Source organism: Vanellus vanellus (genome assembly GCF_965231255.1).
Source record: "Vanellus vanellus genome assembly, chromosome: 1".
NCBI lineage: Eukaryota > Metazoa > Chordata > Aves > Charadriiformes > Charadriidae > Vanellus > Vanellus vanellus.
This window is the reverse complement of record NC_138905.1, coordinates 518231-531877: the sequence shown is the minus strand read 5'-3', so window position 1 is coordinate 531877 and position 13647 is coordinate 518231. Positions and strand designations below refer to the sequence as shown.

At 53.6% G+C, this 13647-nt stretch overlaps 1 protein-coding gene across 1 annotated transcript in view; it reads right to left on the bottom strand.

Annotated features, from left to right (window-relative positions):
- The window catches only part of SHANK3 (SH3 and multiple ankyrin repeat domains 3), a 388749-nt gene that overhangs the window by 64007 nt on the left and 311095 nt on the right, over positions 1-13647 (bottom strand). The window contains exon 16 of the mRNA XM_082481020.1: positions 13143-13267. Within this exon, the coding sequence (XP_082337146.1) occupies positions 13143-13267 (125 nt within the window). The remainder of the gene's footprint in view (positions 1-13142; positions 13268-13647) is intronic.

Here is a 13647-nt window from a genome sequence, read left to right as displayed (position 1 = left end):
TGACATTTCAGGAACAACCCACCCACCCCGGCATTTAGGAAGACTGGGTATTTTTGCAGAAGGGTAGCTTGGTAAGTAGCTACTTCTTAATGAAAAAAGATGCAAAGAGCACACGCAAGAAGGAGAAACAGTGACAGGCACCAAACCAATAAAAACTGTGCTCAAGGACTAGGGACAATATCAGGAAGGCCAAAGCCCAGCTGGAGCAAAGACTATCGAAAGACACTAAGCAGAACGAGGACATCTTCTAGTGGTACACTGGCACCAAAAGGAAGTTCAGGGAAAATGCGAGTCTGCTGATGAAAAATCAGTGACGGACAATACAGACAGTGTTCATGGAGAAAGACTCACAGACTTCGGAGTGTAGCGGTCAATACAAGATGGGCAGCCAGTAGCGGGGAAGCAACAGGTTAGGGAATTCTTAGAAGAGCTGCTGCATCCATTGGAACGGGTCCAGAGGAGGTCACAAAAATGATCCGAGGGCTGGAACACCTCTCCTATGAGGACAGGCTGAGAGAGTTGGGGTTGTTTAGTCTGGCTGAAGGCTCTGGGCGAGACCTTATTGTGGCTTTGCAATACTTATAAGAAAGACGGGGCCTGTAGCAACAGGAAAAGGGGTGATGGCTTTAAACTAAAAGAGGGAAGACTCAGACCAGATATAAGGAAGAAATTTTTTACAATGAGGGTGGTGAAACACTGGAATGGGTTGCCCAGAGAGGTGGTCGATGATCCATCCCTGGAAACATTCAAAGTCAGGTTGGACGGGAGCTACCTCATCTAGTGGAAGATGTCCCTGCTCACAGAGGGGAGTTGGACGAGATGACCTTTAAAGGTCCCTTCAACCCAGACCATTCTATGATTCTATGACCCAGGTCCACAGGCCCAGTGGGATCCAGCAGAGGTGGCTGGGGGAGCTACTGGAGCAATCGTGAGGCTGCTGTCTATTCCCTAGGTGAAATCATGGTGGTTTGGAAGGTCCCTGACAAGTGGTCCCTAATGTGACACTCACCTTTGAGAAGGGAAAGAGAGTCAGCCCTTCCTCAGCCTTGTTAAGGCCATGGAGCATGTCTTCTTCATGCACAAACATCTGAACGACTGAAGGCAAACAGGAACAGTCAATATGGATTTCCCAATGGCAAACTGTGCTTGACCAACGCGACTGCTTTCTGTGACAAAACAACTAGTTCTGTGGGCAAGTGGGGAGTGGTGGACATGACATACTGTGATTCCAGCAAGGCTTCTGACACCGAACCCCACCGCATTCTCGTTTGGAGACTGAGGAGCTATGGACCAGATGCATGGACAGCCAGGTGAGCTGAGAACTGACAGGACCGCTGCGTGGGGAGGTTAATGGTTAATGACCAGGCAGCTGGCACGAGCAGAGTGCTCTGGAGGCCAGTCCTGGGGCCCGTCTTGTTCAACACTCTCATCAACAACACAGATGCTGCAGAAGACACCCTTGGTGAAAGCGCAGATGATATCACAGTATCACAGTATGCTAGGGATTGGAAGGGACCTCAAAAGATCATCTAGTCCAATCCCCCAAAAATATCAAAGCAGGGGAGTCTCTAACATGGTGAAATGCAGAGCTTCAAACCAGAGGGACCTTGAGAAATTTGAGGACCAGGCTAAGGCTAACAGAAACTTCGTGAAGTTCAATGGGAAGAAGAAAGGCGTGCATCTGCAGCGGACCAGGCCAACACACTGGTCCAGGCTCAGGAGAGACTGTCCCAGTACCAGTTCTGTTGAAGAGGATGAAAAGGGATTTACGGTGACTGTCGGCCTGAGTGTGAGCCCGCAACGCACTCTCACAGCGTGTGTTCTGGGCTACAGAACAAGCAGCCTGGCCAGCAGATTGAGGGGCGTTATTGCCCTTTTTACTCAGCGCTGCTGAGGCTGCACCTGGAATATTGTGTTCAGTTTTTGGCCATTGAGTTCAAGAGAGATGAGAAGAAACTGAAGAGGGTCCAGACCCAGACTGCATGACAAAAAAAACAAGCAGCCTACAACTGCCCACAGGGCACTTACGAAGACGACTGAGCCACACTCCTCCTGGAAGTAGCAGATCATGTAATGAACACGGCCAACAGCCACAAATTGTGGTTCGGGAGGTTCAGGTTGGACTTGGACTTTAGAAAAAAACAATTTTCCAGGAGTGCAGTACAGCGCCAGAACAGACCCCCAGAAGGACTGCAGCACCACCAGCCTGCAGATGGTTTCCTGCAGGTGGTTTCTGAGCCTTGGCTGGACAGAGCCACAGCTGACCTAACGTAGTCCGTCTCGGAGCAGGATCTCAGAGAACCCTTCCAACCGGCACTGCTATGACTCTGCAGAACAGAGAACATACAGCTGTGGGTTCAAAAGCTGGCTCAGGAGGAAGATCAGCCCAAACTTATGGTTTCACTATAAAACAGAGTAATTCATTGATGGAAAAACCCTCAAAGATCTCCAGAGAGCCCTGACAGGGAGCGATGGGACAATATTCTCTCCACTTTCCCATTAAAAGATATTTGGAAACCGTACTGAGACACGTACTCAGGGAAGTAAGAGAAAATCCCTCCATTTTAGGATGTGAAAAACATTCACGTGCAACTGGGACACAAGTTTCTACAACGGGTAAGGATTTGACCATATCTCAGGCTGAAAATATGGTCCACCGAGCCACCAAAACACATCTGCCAACTGTCTTTCTGTCGTCAAAAGGAGTATTTCTCACAGGAAATGAACAGTCTTCGGTCATCTGCCATCCAGGCCGCTGAGTGAAAAGCTGCACCGTTTCCAGAGATAGCGAAGAAAAAGCACCTGGGAGACGGGAGATGCTGCAGGAGCGCACTCAGCAGCCAAAGTGAGGTAGTGGCAGTGACAGGGGCAGTAAAAAAAATGCATTTACTCAGCAGAGGCGGGTCACATCCTGCCACCATTGAAGGTACAGCTGATGGAGGCATCTCGAGCAACACAGTCACAGTACGGCTGCCGGGACCATACACAGAATAAAGCCAGGCCTCCATGTGCAGCGCCGCGCCTGGGGTACGGTGTAACACTCCCGCCTGCTGCCATGTGGCTTAACACACCTACGCGGGATGGCCTCCGCAGGGATGAACTTGAGGGAAGTCTTAGAGCCGTGATGAAACCTTGTGCTACTGAAGTTCTCAGTCCACCATGAAATGGAGATGACTTCTGTGAGACAGATGGAATGCAATGGGCAAGTGAGAACCCTGGAGATGGGGAAAATGAACCAGATCTCTTCCTGAGGCAATGGAAATACCATGCTCAGGGTCACGTCCAAAGCCCGAATCTCCAAATGAAAGCACAGTGTCCAGGAAGGGTTTCCTTCTCCTAAGTCTGCTGCTGGAGGACAGCAAACAGGACAGACCCACAGCAGTCTCAGTGTTACTGCTGAGTCTCCAGAGAGGTCAGCACCTCAGAGCACATGGACACCACAAAGTTCTCTGACTTCACGTTGGGGAGGCATCGCTGGTTTGTTGCCACGGCTTTGCCGCCCATCAACCTGAGAAGTGCCTGAGGCAACTGCACACGCAGCTAAATCCATAGTGTTGACAGCACTCGGACTCCACCAGTTCCTCTGAGAGAAACCCCCGAAGGCACAGAGAACAAAGCCCAAAGGCTCTGAGGAGCTGCTCCACGTTTGGTATTTCTGCCCCGCAGTGCCACAGAATAATGTGGCTTTTGCCAAGAGACGGCAGTGCTGGGACTCCCCTGACAGAACGTGCTGTCCACAAAACAGTCACCTACGCTGGAAGAAGTTGCCCTGGTGTCCCTGCCCAGTCAGCAGAGAGCCGGTCAGTGAATCCTGTCACATTTGTCACATCCTCAGGCAGACCCCAGGCTAGGTCAGATCAATCCACTACTCCCCAAATTCCATCTCCACATTCGTCTGGTCTCCACCGGCAGAGCCGGCGAGGCGGGCAGGCGCAGGCACCCAGGCAGCTGAAGCCTCAGGTGAAGCAAGATGAATCCCACCATAGATCTCTACCAAAGGCCACGTATGGGGATCAGCCTGTGTCGTTGCAGCAACCCTGTGGGTTGTAGGACCACAGCGGTATTTAGGAAATCACAGCACCCCACGGATAGCTGCCACCTGGATGCTGAAATGTGAACAACAACACTGCCAAGGGGGTGTCAGCCAAACCAACCAGAGAAAAGCCGCCACTTGGCCTCGTGTTAGAGCCATCCTCCAAGCACTCCACTTGGAGCACACATGATGGAAGCGCAGCTAAAAGAGATGCTGAGTAAACACCGAGGTTACTTATCCAGCTATTTCTATACATAGAAACGCTGTGGGAGAGAGGGTGATGGGTGGTGATCTCAGCGCTGGAAGATCAAGGGCAGAGCCTGATGCCTCTGATCCATCTGCCCTACGCCAGCAGAAGCCTGGAAATTTTCTGTCCCTTCATGTTCCTGGCGCAGCCCGTCTCAACCAACAACAGGCTGGTCTGCCCGTGGCTGATGTGAATCACCCCCATCGCAGACGGAAGGTTAGTCACCAGCAGGAAAGGGCAGCCGCCTTACTGGTGGTGAACCCACGATCTTTCTTTAGAAGACCTCATGATACAAAATAACTTAGCTTGGTTCACATATTTGTTTTAGCGTAAGAATCTGCAAAAACAGGATCCTTTGGCTGCTGGATCAGCAGATAATGAAGATGCTGAGCAGTTACTGCTGGAGTTTCACCGGCACTGCTTTTCTTGAAACCTGGGCAGATGCACATCTTGGAGGTCTCTGGGCTTTTGCTCGGTAAATGAATGGAGTGGTGAGTATGTCACAACCAGAGCCTGACAGAGTGGCCACGGAGGGGACAAAAAAGGAAGCGGAGAGACAGGGCTTCTGAAGGAAGCGAAGGGGCTATGAAGTAAATGACAAACTAAGCCCAAGGGAAAACGCTGAAGGACCACAAGAGAAATGCAAGTGACCCGGCTGGGTGCCCTGGCAGGCTGGAGGGGCTGCCGATGTCCTGCCCGTTCTCTGCCTCCAGCCAGCCTTGAGCACTGCAGTCAAGCAAGAAGCCTCTGTCCAGGCTCCATATGGAGAGAGGCTCGCAGAGGAAGGCAGTGCGCGATGCATCCCTCTGCCCTGCCTGGGTGATACGTGGAACGATCTGTGCACCCCTCTCTGTTCCACAGGCTTTTTTCTCCTCGAGGCGGAATTTCCTCTCTGCGCATGGCACTAAAGGCATCAGGACAATCGGGTCCAGGCATCTGACAGGTCCCCTACAAGCCTGCAATCTAGACAAGGCGTAATTCTTAAGTAGTAATAAAACTGGGATCGGATTCCCACCCAAAATACATTTCAACAAGCAGGGGCTGAGTCAACACAAAAAGCAGGAGATTTAGCACTTGTGACCACTCCACGTGGTTTGCTGGGATTAAAAAATGAACCTGTTCACGCCAACACGAAGAGAAGGCTTAAATGTCCAGACCGCCTGAGAGAGAGGATTTGAAGCACAACAAAGGAGAGCAGAAGCAGCAACAAGCCCGGAAGGCGAGGAAAAAAGAGACAGTACCTCTCTGTGGAAGAAGAGCAAGGGATGGATATTCCAGTCCATTATGGTACTTTAGAGCTGCAACAACTTCTTTGGGAGACTGGGGGCTCGGCTGCTGTAAGGGACTTGGCTGTGAGGGCAAAATTTTAAACACGCTTCTTCTGATGCTTGAATTTCTGTTGATAGGTGGCATTGCAGGATTGAGGTTACATCTCTCCACGGCTCCAGGCTCCCTCTGCCACAGCTCTGAGCCAAAGACAATCCGAGGTGGAGAAGAGCAAGGGAGCCGGGTAGTACAACTGGGACCAGCAGCAGATGAGTTGCACCAGAGAGGGGTGGGCAGACAGTGTACAGGCTGCGGATGGGTTGTTACTGTTGGATTACACAACCAAAGGTTCACGACTACAGTCATAACAGAGCAGAGGAACAATGACGGCTGGAGGAACCCCAGTGACTTGATCGGTGTCAGTGGCCCCGGCTCAGCCACCCCCAGGGCCACCAGAGCAGAAGGGTCAGCCCCTGGTCTGTGCTTGGGACCCACGGGATGAGTCGGTGGGAGAGGCTCTCTCCAGGTCACCCTGCGGAGCGAGGGGAACTACTGCCTGTGGGGGCATGGGACTCGTCATGGGATGCCAGGGAGAGCACCCTGGGATTGCACCAGACCTACCGAGATGCTTAGCGAAAGGACCAAAGACCAGAAAAGGGAGGGATGACGGTGGATCAGGCAAGAGCAAGGATGGGAGAACAAAGGGAGAAGCGTGTGGAAGAGGCCAGCTGAGGGTTGCTGGCCATGCCCCGCGCCTGGGCACCACAGTCTGCCGTGTCTTGTCCCTGCATGACTTCTAGTTGTTTCTGTGGCCGAGGCTGCGCTCCGTACCGTGTATCTGTGCACGTGTGTGTGCATGACGGTACCACTGACAGCAGCTGAGGAAGGGGCCGTGGGTGGGAGGGTCTCACAGGTGCTGGGGTGCCAGCAACTCCCGAGACCGGACTGCATGCATATTGCACGTCATGTAATAAATAAATAAATAAATAAATGCACGTGTAGGTGCATTTAATTTGCGAGGAATCGTCAGGCTGGATTGGCCAGTGAATAGGATAAGAGGCTCGGAGTCACGTATCGGAGAGGCCATAGACCTGGGGCAGATACTGGAATCATAGAATTGTTGGGGTTGGAAGGGCCCCTTAGGATCATCAAGTCCAACCATTAGCCCAACCTGACACAACCACTTCTACACCATGTCCCCAAGTACCACCTCTCCCCTTTTTTTAAACACCTCCAGGGATGGCGAATCCACCCCTCCCTGGGCAGCTCCTTCCAACATTTGATAACCCTTTCAGTGAAAACATTTTTCCTAATATCCAATCTAAACCTCGCCTGGCATAACCTGAACCCATTTCCCCTCATCCTATCACTTGTCACCAGGGAGAAGAGGTCACCCCCCCCTCGCTACCCCCTCCTGTCAGGGGGCTGCAGAGAGCGAGAAGGTCTCCCCTCAGCCTCCTCTTCTCCAGGCTGAGCACCCCCGGGGCCCTCAGCCGCTCCTCATCAGACTTGTGGAGAGACTTCCTCCACATGGAGAGACATACTGGAGAGACTGGATTCTGGGAATTTGCTACTGGAGGGACCAGACTGACCAGTGGGTTTGAGAGTCAGCTACTGCCAAGGCCCACCGTTGGGAGCAGCTGCCGGGGGGACCGCTTTGGGTCTGTGTGTGCTCGCGCATTCGACAGCCAGGGAGACCTGAGGACTGGGGACCAGCTGCTGGATGGACCAAGTGTCTAAGGCCTGGGGATGCTGTGCATGTGTGTGTGCACGTGTGTCAAGAGATCCGACCACAGCAAGTGGGGTGGGGATGTGGGTCTCAGGGTGCACACACTCAGGTGCCAGCAACTGGGGAGACTGGGGGAGCCAGGGACCAGCTACCGGGCAGACTGGAGGTCCAAGGCCAGCTACTAGAGGGCTCCATATTATATATACATATACATATGTACTCTTTATTCAGGCTGCCTGTGCTGTTTGTGTTTGCACGATGCTGTGTGTTTCCCGATCCGTGTGGCGGGCCATGTGCTCACATGTATATCGCGCATACGTGTGTATGTGTCCCCATCGGGAACGCACACTCAGCCCGGCCACCGACCGAACGGGGAACGTGGGACTGCAGCAGCCTGGCACCTACCGGGCAACTGGATTTAAATCTCCTGACAGTTACCAGGGAGCTCTCACTTTCCTCCTTTAAGATTGTCTGCTCCTCCTGGAGGGGTCTGGTGAAATTTTCCACCTTCACAAAATTAGGCAGAGGTTTCCTAGCGAAACATGAACAGAGACCAGTCTTGCTGAAGGAAGCATCAGGTGAGGACACCAACGCTCAACAAATGCATATCCTGAACCCTGGATAACCATCCCATGGATCTCATGGACAAAGCCAGGATCAACGCACCCCAACTCGCCGACGAAGAAGGCTTCAGCCTGTCGCCTTAGTCCGTCCCAGTCTGAGCCCTCCGTTGCTATGGAGTGTGCTGCTGAGAAATGGAAAGCTGAAAAGGAGTGTGGCACATCGGGCTCGACCAGAGGGCTAGCACACTGCAGTTTAAACATGGTACAAGTCAGGTCCTGTACTAAAGTTGCTGTAGGTTGGTATCAATGAATCAAAAATGCCTAACAAATTTGGTGGCCTTCTACGAAGGGGTTACAGTGGCAGTGGTCAAGGAAAGACCAACTGATGTCATCTACTTGGATTTGTGCCACACGATATCCTGGTCTCTAAATTGAAGAGACATGGATTCGACAAATGGACCACTCGGTGGATAAAGAACTGGCTGGACGGTCGCACTCAAAGACTTGCGGTCAACAGCTCGATGTCCAAGTGGAGAGCAGTGACGAGTGGCGTTCCTCAGGGGTCAGTACTGGGGCCTGTACTGTTCAACATCTTTGTCAGCGACATGGACAGGGGGGTCGAGTGCACCCTCAGCGAGTTTGCCGATGACACCAAGCTGTTTGGCGAGGTAGACACGCTGGAGGGGAGGGATGGCATCCAGAGGGACCTGAACAGAGGAGAGGTGGAGAGGTGGGCCCAAGCCAACCTCATGCAGTTCAACAAGGCCAAGTGCAAGGTCCTGCATGTGGGTCAGGGCAATCCCAAGCACAACTCCAGGCTGGGCAGGGAATGGATGGAGAGCAGCCCCGAGGAGAAGGACCCGCGGGTGCTGATTGACGAGAAGCTCACCATGAGCCGGCAGTGTGCGATCGCAGCCCAGAAGGCCAACTGTATCCTGGGCTGCATCAGAAGTGTGGCCAGCAGGTCAAAGGAGGGGGTTCTGCCCCTCTACTCCACTCTCGTGAGACCCCACCCGGAGTACTGCCTCCAGCTCTGGAGTCCCCAACAGAAGAAGGACACGGACCTGCTGGAGCGTGTCCAGAGGAGAGCCACGAGGATGATGCGAGGGCTGGAGCCCCTCTCCTATGAGGAGTGGCTGAGAGAGTTGGGACTGTTCAGCCTGGAGAAGAGAAGGCTCCGGGGAGACCTTATTGCGGCCTTCCAGTCCCTAAAGGGGGCCTACAGGAGAGCCGGGGAAGGACTTGTTACTGGGGCATGCAGCGATAGGACGAGGGGGAATGGCTTTAAACTGGAAGAGGGCAGGTTCAGATTGAACATTCGGAAGAAGTTTTTCACTCTGAGGGTGGTGCGGCACTGGAACAGGTTGCCCAGAGAGGCTGTTGAGGCCCCATCCCTGGAGGTGTTCAAGGCCAGGCTGGACGTGGCCTTGGGCAACCTGGGCTGGTGGGAGGTGTCCCTGCCTATGGCAGGGGGGTTGGAACTCGGTGATCTTCAAGGTCCTTTCCAACCTAAACCATTCTATGATTCTATGAAAAAGCCTCAACGCTAACGTTGAATTCCCCTCTGTGGGCCTCCTTCTCTGATCTTTGCTGCCCCTTTCAGGTCACCAGCAGTTGGGTTCCCAGGGACAACCTGCCGGGAAGCTCTGCTGGCTCCTTGTGCCAAGGCACACAGAAACACATCTCACTCCTGCCCCCAGAGGGGACCCTCGTGGAGGAAAGGGAACTGCTGGAGTGTCCACCGGACTGCCTCCAGCGTCCACAGCCAGCCACCCGCTCCCAGCTTCAGAAGCTAATTTAACTGCTGAATTAGCGTGAGGCAGCATAGGCAGGTGAGGGCTCGCCTGGAGCTGTAAGCAGTGTCCCTGCCACCTGGTCCTTGCATGGAGGAGCTGTTCTGTGGCACTGGAGGAGCTGTTCCCCACTGCTGGTCAAGGCCAGCTCTCACTTGGAGACTGTCACTGTCACCAAACACTTCTCTGCCTGGAAACATCTCTCAGGGCTTCCCACCTGCACGGCTTTACTTGAATTTGCTCACTCCAACGTGAAAGCGCCTTACACGTACCTGGCTGGCTAGCGCCGATCGCCAATACTAAGAAAGCTTTAAAGCCAAAAGATTAAAACATTAATTTTGGCAAGAGACAGTCTCAGGCTACAAGTTACAAGGCTCGAAATGAAGCCTCAAACTTAAAACGCCCATGCATCTTCAGTCTAAATTTAACACACCTCAATCCAAACACTTGGACAGGTTGATGAAGGTGGTCCCACAGACCTGCACAAGGTCTCAAGCTATAGCACAACACCTCCTTCCTAAATATTGCCCTCAGGCTGTGGCTTCACATTGCGGCAAAGCTGCTGTGCTCACTGTGAACCCCCCTCCCGCTCCCCTCCCAGGGAAACCACACACGCTCATTGCTCCGCGTGCCGTAGATGTAATGACCAGGCAGCCACGGGGGAAGTCAGCTCAGCCAGCTCATCCAAGGGAAACGGCAACCGCTGAGGGCAGGTTACCAGCCAAATGCATTTATTCTGCAGCTGAACGTCCCAACTGGGAGGGAGGGGAGAGGGACCACACGCCTCGGCTGGGACGAGGCGGCTCTGCTGCAGCACTAACCTCCTCCTCGCACCCCATGTGGCTTTATATGCATTAGAGATTCCTCCTCGCTTTGTAATGCTCCTCATACTACATACCAGAGAAAGTATCAGCGCTATAACGATTTTGTTGGGGTTTTGTTTCGTTTTTGTTGGTACTTCACTGTCGTTCTTTAGAGGCTGTAGAAGACACACCAACGTGGCAGACGCCGCCGTTGGCAGCAGGCTATTTGGGTCACGCAGCCTTTGCCAGCACCCGCCTCCTGCTCGCAGTGTTCGGGGACCTTCCAGCTGCAAGAACTGCGCCCACGCGCAGGGTGGACAGCACAGACAGCCTCCCCGGGAGCTGCTCTCCAGAAGGTTTGGTCCAGAGGGCAAATCTGTGCCCCACTAACCACAGAAAGGAGAGTGGAGGAGGGGTACGCTCTTCCCACTGGAAGTACGGCCGAGCGCCAACCTGCACCTCCACTGAGAGGTCCTCAAGCCTGGCTCCCCTCTCCTCTTCCCCTGTGGTCCACCAGCCATGGGGTTCCCCGTGCTCCTGGCAGCATGCGGCTCCACGTTCCCACACTGCGTCTGTCGGTCCTCCCACACTGCAGCAGGGCCACGCGTGTGGGCACCGCACCACCCCTGGGACTCCTCCTCTTGGGTGAAGCACCCGCAGCACCTCGGCATGGACACACCACAGCCGGTCCCTGCTTCGGGCACGGGCTTTTCATCAACTACACATCCAACGTCCAGTCCTTCACTCTGTCTGAGGTACTCACCCCAGAAGTATTGCTAGAAGATCTCACAGAGCACTGCTGGGAGCTCCAGGGTGTATCGACCAACTGCCTGGACCAGGGGTGATGACCACCCCTGGAAACAAGAGCATTTTTCAGCGTGAGCTTCAGACTGCAGAGCGCACGGCAGCGGCTGAGCCGAGCAAAGCCCCTCTGTCCACCTCACCCAGCGGCACTGCCACAACCAGCACAGCTTCACACGTCCACCTGCCAGGAGCGCACGACTCTGCTGTGCCTTACACCACGCACAACCACAACCTGCGCCACACCACCACCACCACCACCGCGTCGGATCAATGCGGATTTCACAGACTGCATTACTGGGTTTAAAGCCTTATGACTTCTGCATGGGAAGATGTGAGAAAGCGAAATCCCACAGGATGCCAGACCTTCCTCTGACCGTGCGGACTGCCGCTCCGGTGTGTGCTGCTCGGCATCTGCTGTGAGGAGACTCCCAGCGAAGCCCAACCACGCCACCCACCTCAAACCTTCACACAGAGCGGAGTTGCCCTTCCCACCCCATCTAACACACGGTCGCTCACAGACCCGGTGTCCATTCTGCCTCACTCCACCTCTCCTGCCAGCGTTGCACCCTCGGAAGGGGCAGGATTCACCTCACATCCCTGCCTGCACCCACAGCGTACACATCTCCGTCTGACACAAACACTCCGGGACCCCTTCACAATTAAGGCACAGAAACGGCCATCCTGACCGGGTGATTCACAAACACTTTAGTCATTTCCCAACTGCCGTATTGTCACAGCCTTTTCTCTGGCTTCAAGAAACGCAGACTTGGCTATTCACACCATACCCATTTGGCATGGATTCTGGACATCATTTTCACTTGCAAGCACCGCTGCAAGGTCTCCTACACTTTCTTCCCATAGAGAGGAGAGTTCCGATAAACCTTAACAAATTAATGCTACCACTCTCTTTTAAATCTCTCCTTAAAGCTATCCTCTGCTGGGTTCACTACAAGACGAAGCAGCCGATATGCCGAGAATGCTCCTTGCAGTGTCATCCCACCGCCCGGAGAGAGCGAGCAGCGGCATGGCAGCACGCGCGCCGTCCCCTGTGCTGGGACACAGCCGCCACCACCCCTACGGCGCAGACGCTGTGCACCACACAGCACCCACCACAACGTTCTCCTGACCTCTCGCTGAGGTTCTGGGCATACACTAATACAAATAATAATAACAATAACAATAATAACAGTAATAGTAATAATAACGCTAAGCTGTGGGAGCACGCAAGCGCTGCCGGAGCCCTGCCAGCCAGGTTCAGAGCCCTACCCCGTCTCCTCCTGCCCGTGCCCCGGAGAGACTGCACCCTCTATTCCACCTCCCTGCTGAGCCCTCGAGCCACTTGTTTAACGTGAAGCTGCCAGTGACTGTAATCCTCGCTTTCCTTTCTTTTAAACGTGACCAGGAAAATGCAGCCGGCTGTGGCCTCGGGATGAGCCAAGGCAGCCCCCAGCCCCCAACATCGCCTTCTCCAGAAAGGGAAGGGGCCACGGGGGTGAAGCAAGAGCAGAGCCCGACCCACCCGGTCAAACTCTTCTCTATAGACCCCAATACTTGCACCACATTGGGCAAAGCTGTAATAAATATCAGTACAAACCAATCCCCACTGGTCTCCAGAGAGAGCATCTAATGAGTCTTTTCTCCAACCTCCATTTTCCCCATAATTTCAGTCAGCAGAAGGGAACCTGTCAACACATTTTCTAGCACACAGAGCGTGTATCTGCTTGAATTATTGTACCTGAGGAACATTTTTTCATCAAGACATCCAGGCAGCAGGCATTTCAGTTACAATTATTACCCAGCTCTCAAAACACCTTATAAAGGAAAATAATTTTGTGCAAGAGACAGGCCCTTGCCCTGCCGAGGACGATGCCATGGGTCACCCTCCCTGCCACCCCCAGGCTCACCTCGATCAGAAAGTCTCCCGTGCGAAGCCCTGCTCTCCAAGCGACACCTTCCACATCCACCGATTCCAGGTACTGGAGCGCTGGGAAGGCTGGGGTTGGGGTGAACTCCTCAATTGGGGTTTCAGCTACAAAAGAGAGAGAGAGAGGTTGAGACAGTGTGGCTGAAAGCAAGCAGCAGTTGGACAGGAATGTCCAGGAGCCTATGAAAATCTCTGTATACCGGTTCAGAAAGAACACACACGCGAGGCTCAGCTTGACTTCAATGCAGGAACCAGAGCTACTGCTACACGTCTACAGTATTCACCAGCTTAGACACTGAAATGGCCCCGGAGTCTCCCAGGCATGTGTGACTCCCGGAGTCACATCTGTTCCCACAAGGTCCCTAAAGCCTCATGCATCTCCCAGTACCACAGACAAAATGAGAACATCTCTGAACGATGCCAGGAGGGGTGGAAGTCACTCCTCCTGTGTCTATATCTGAGTTAGCGGCTCCAGGTGTCTTTCA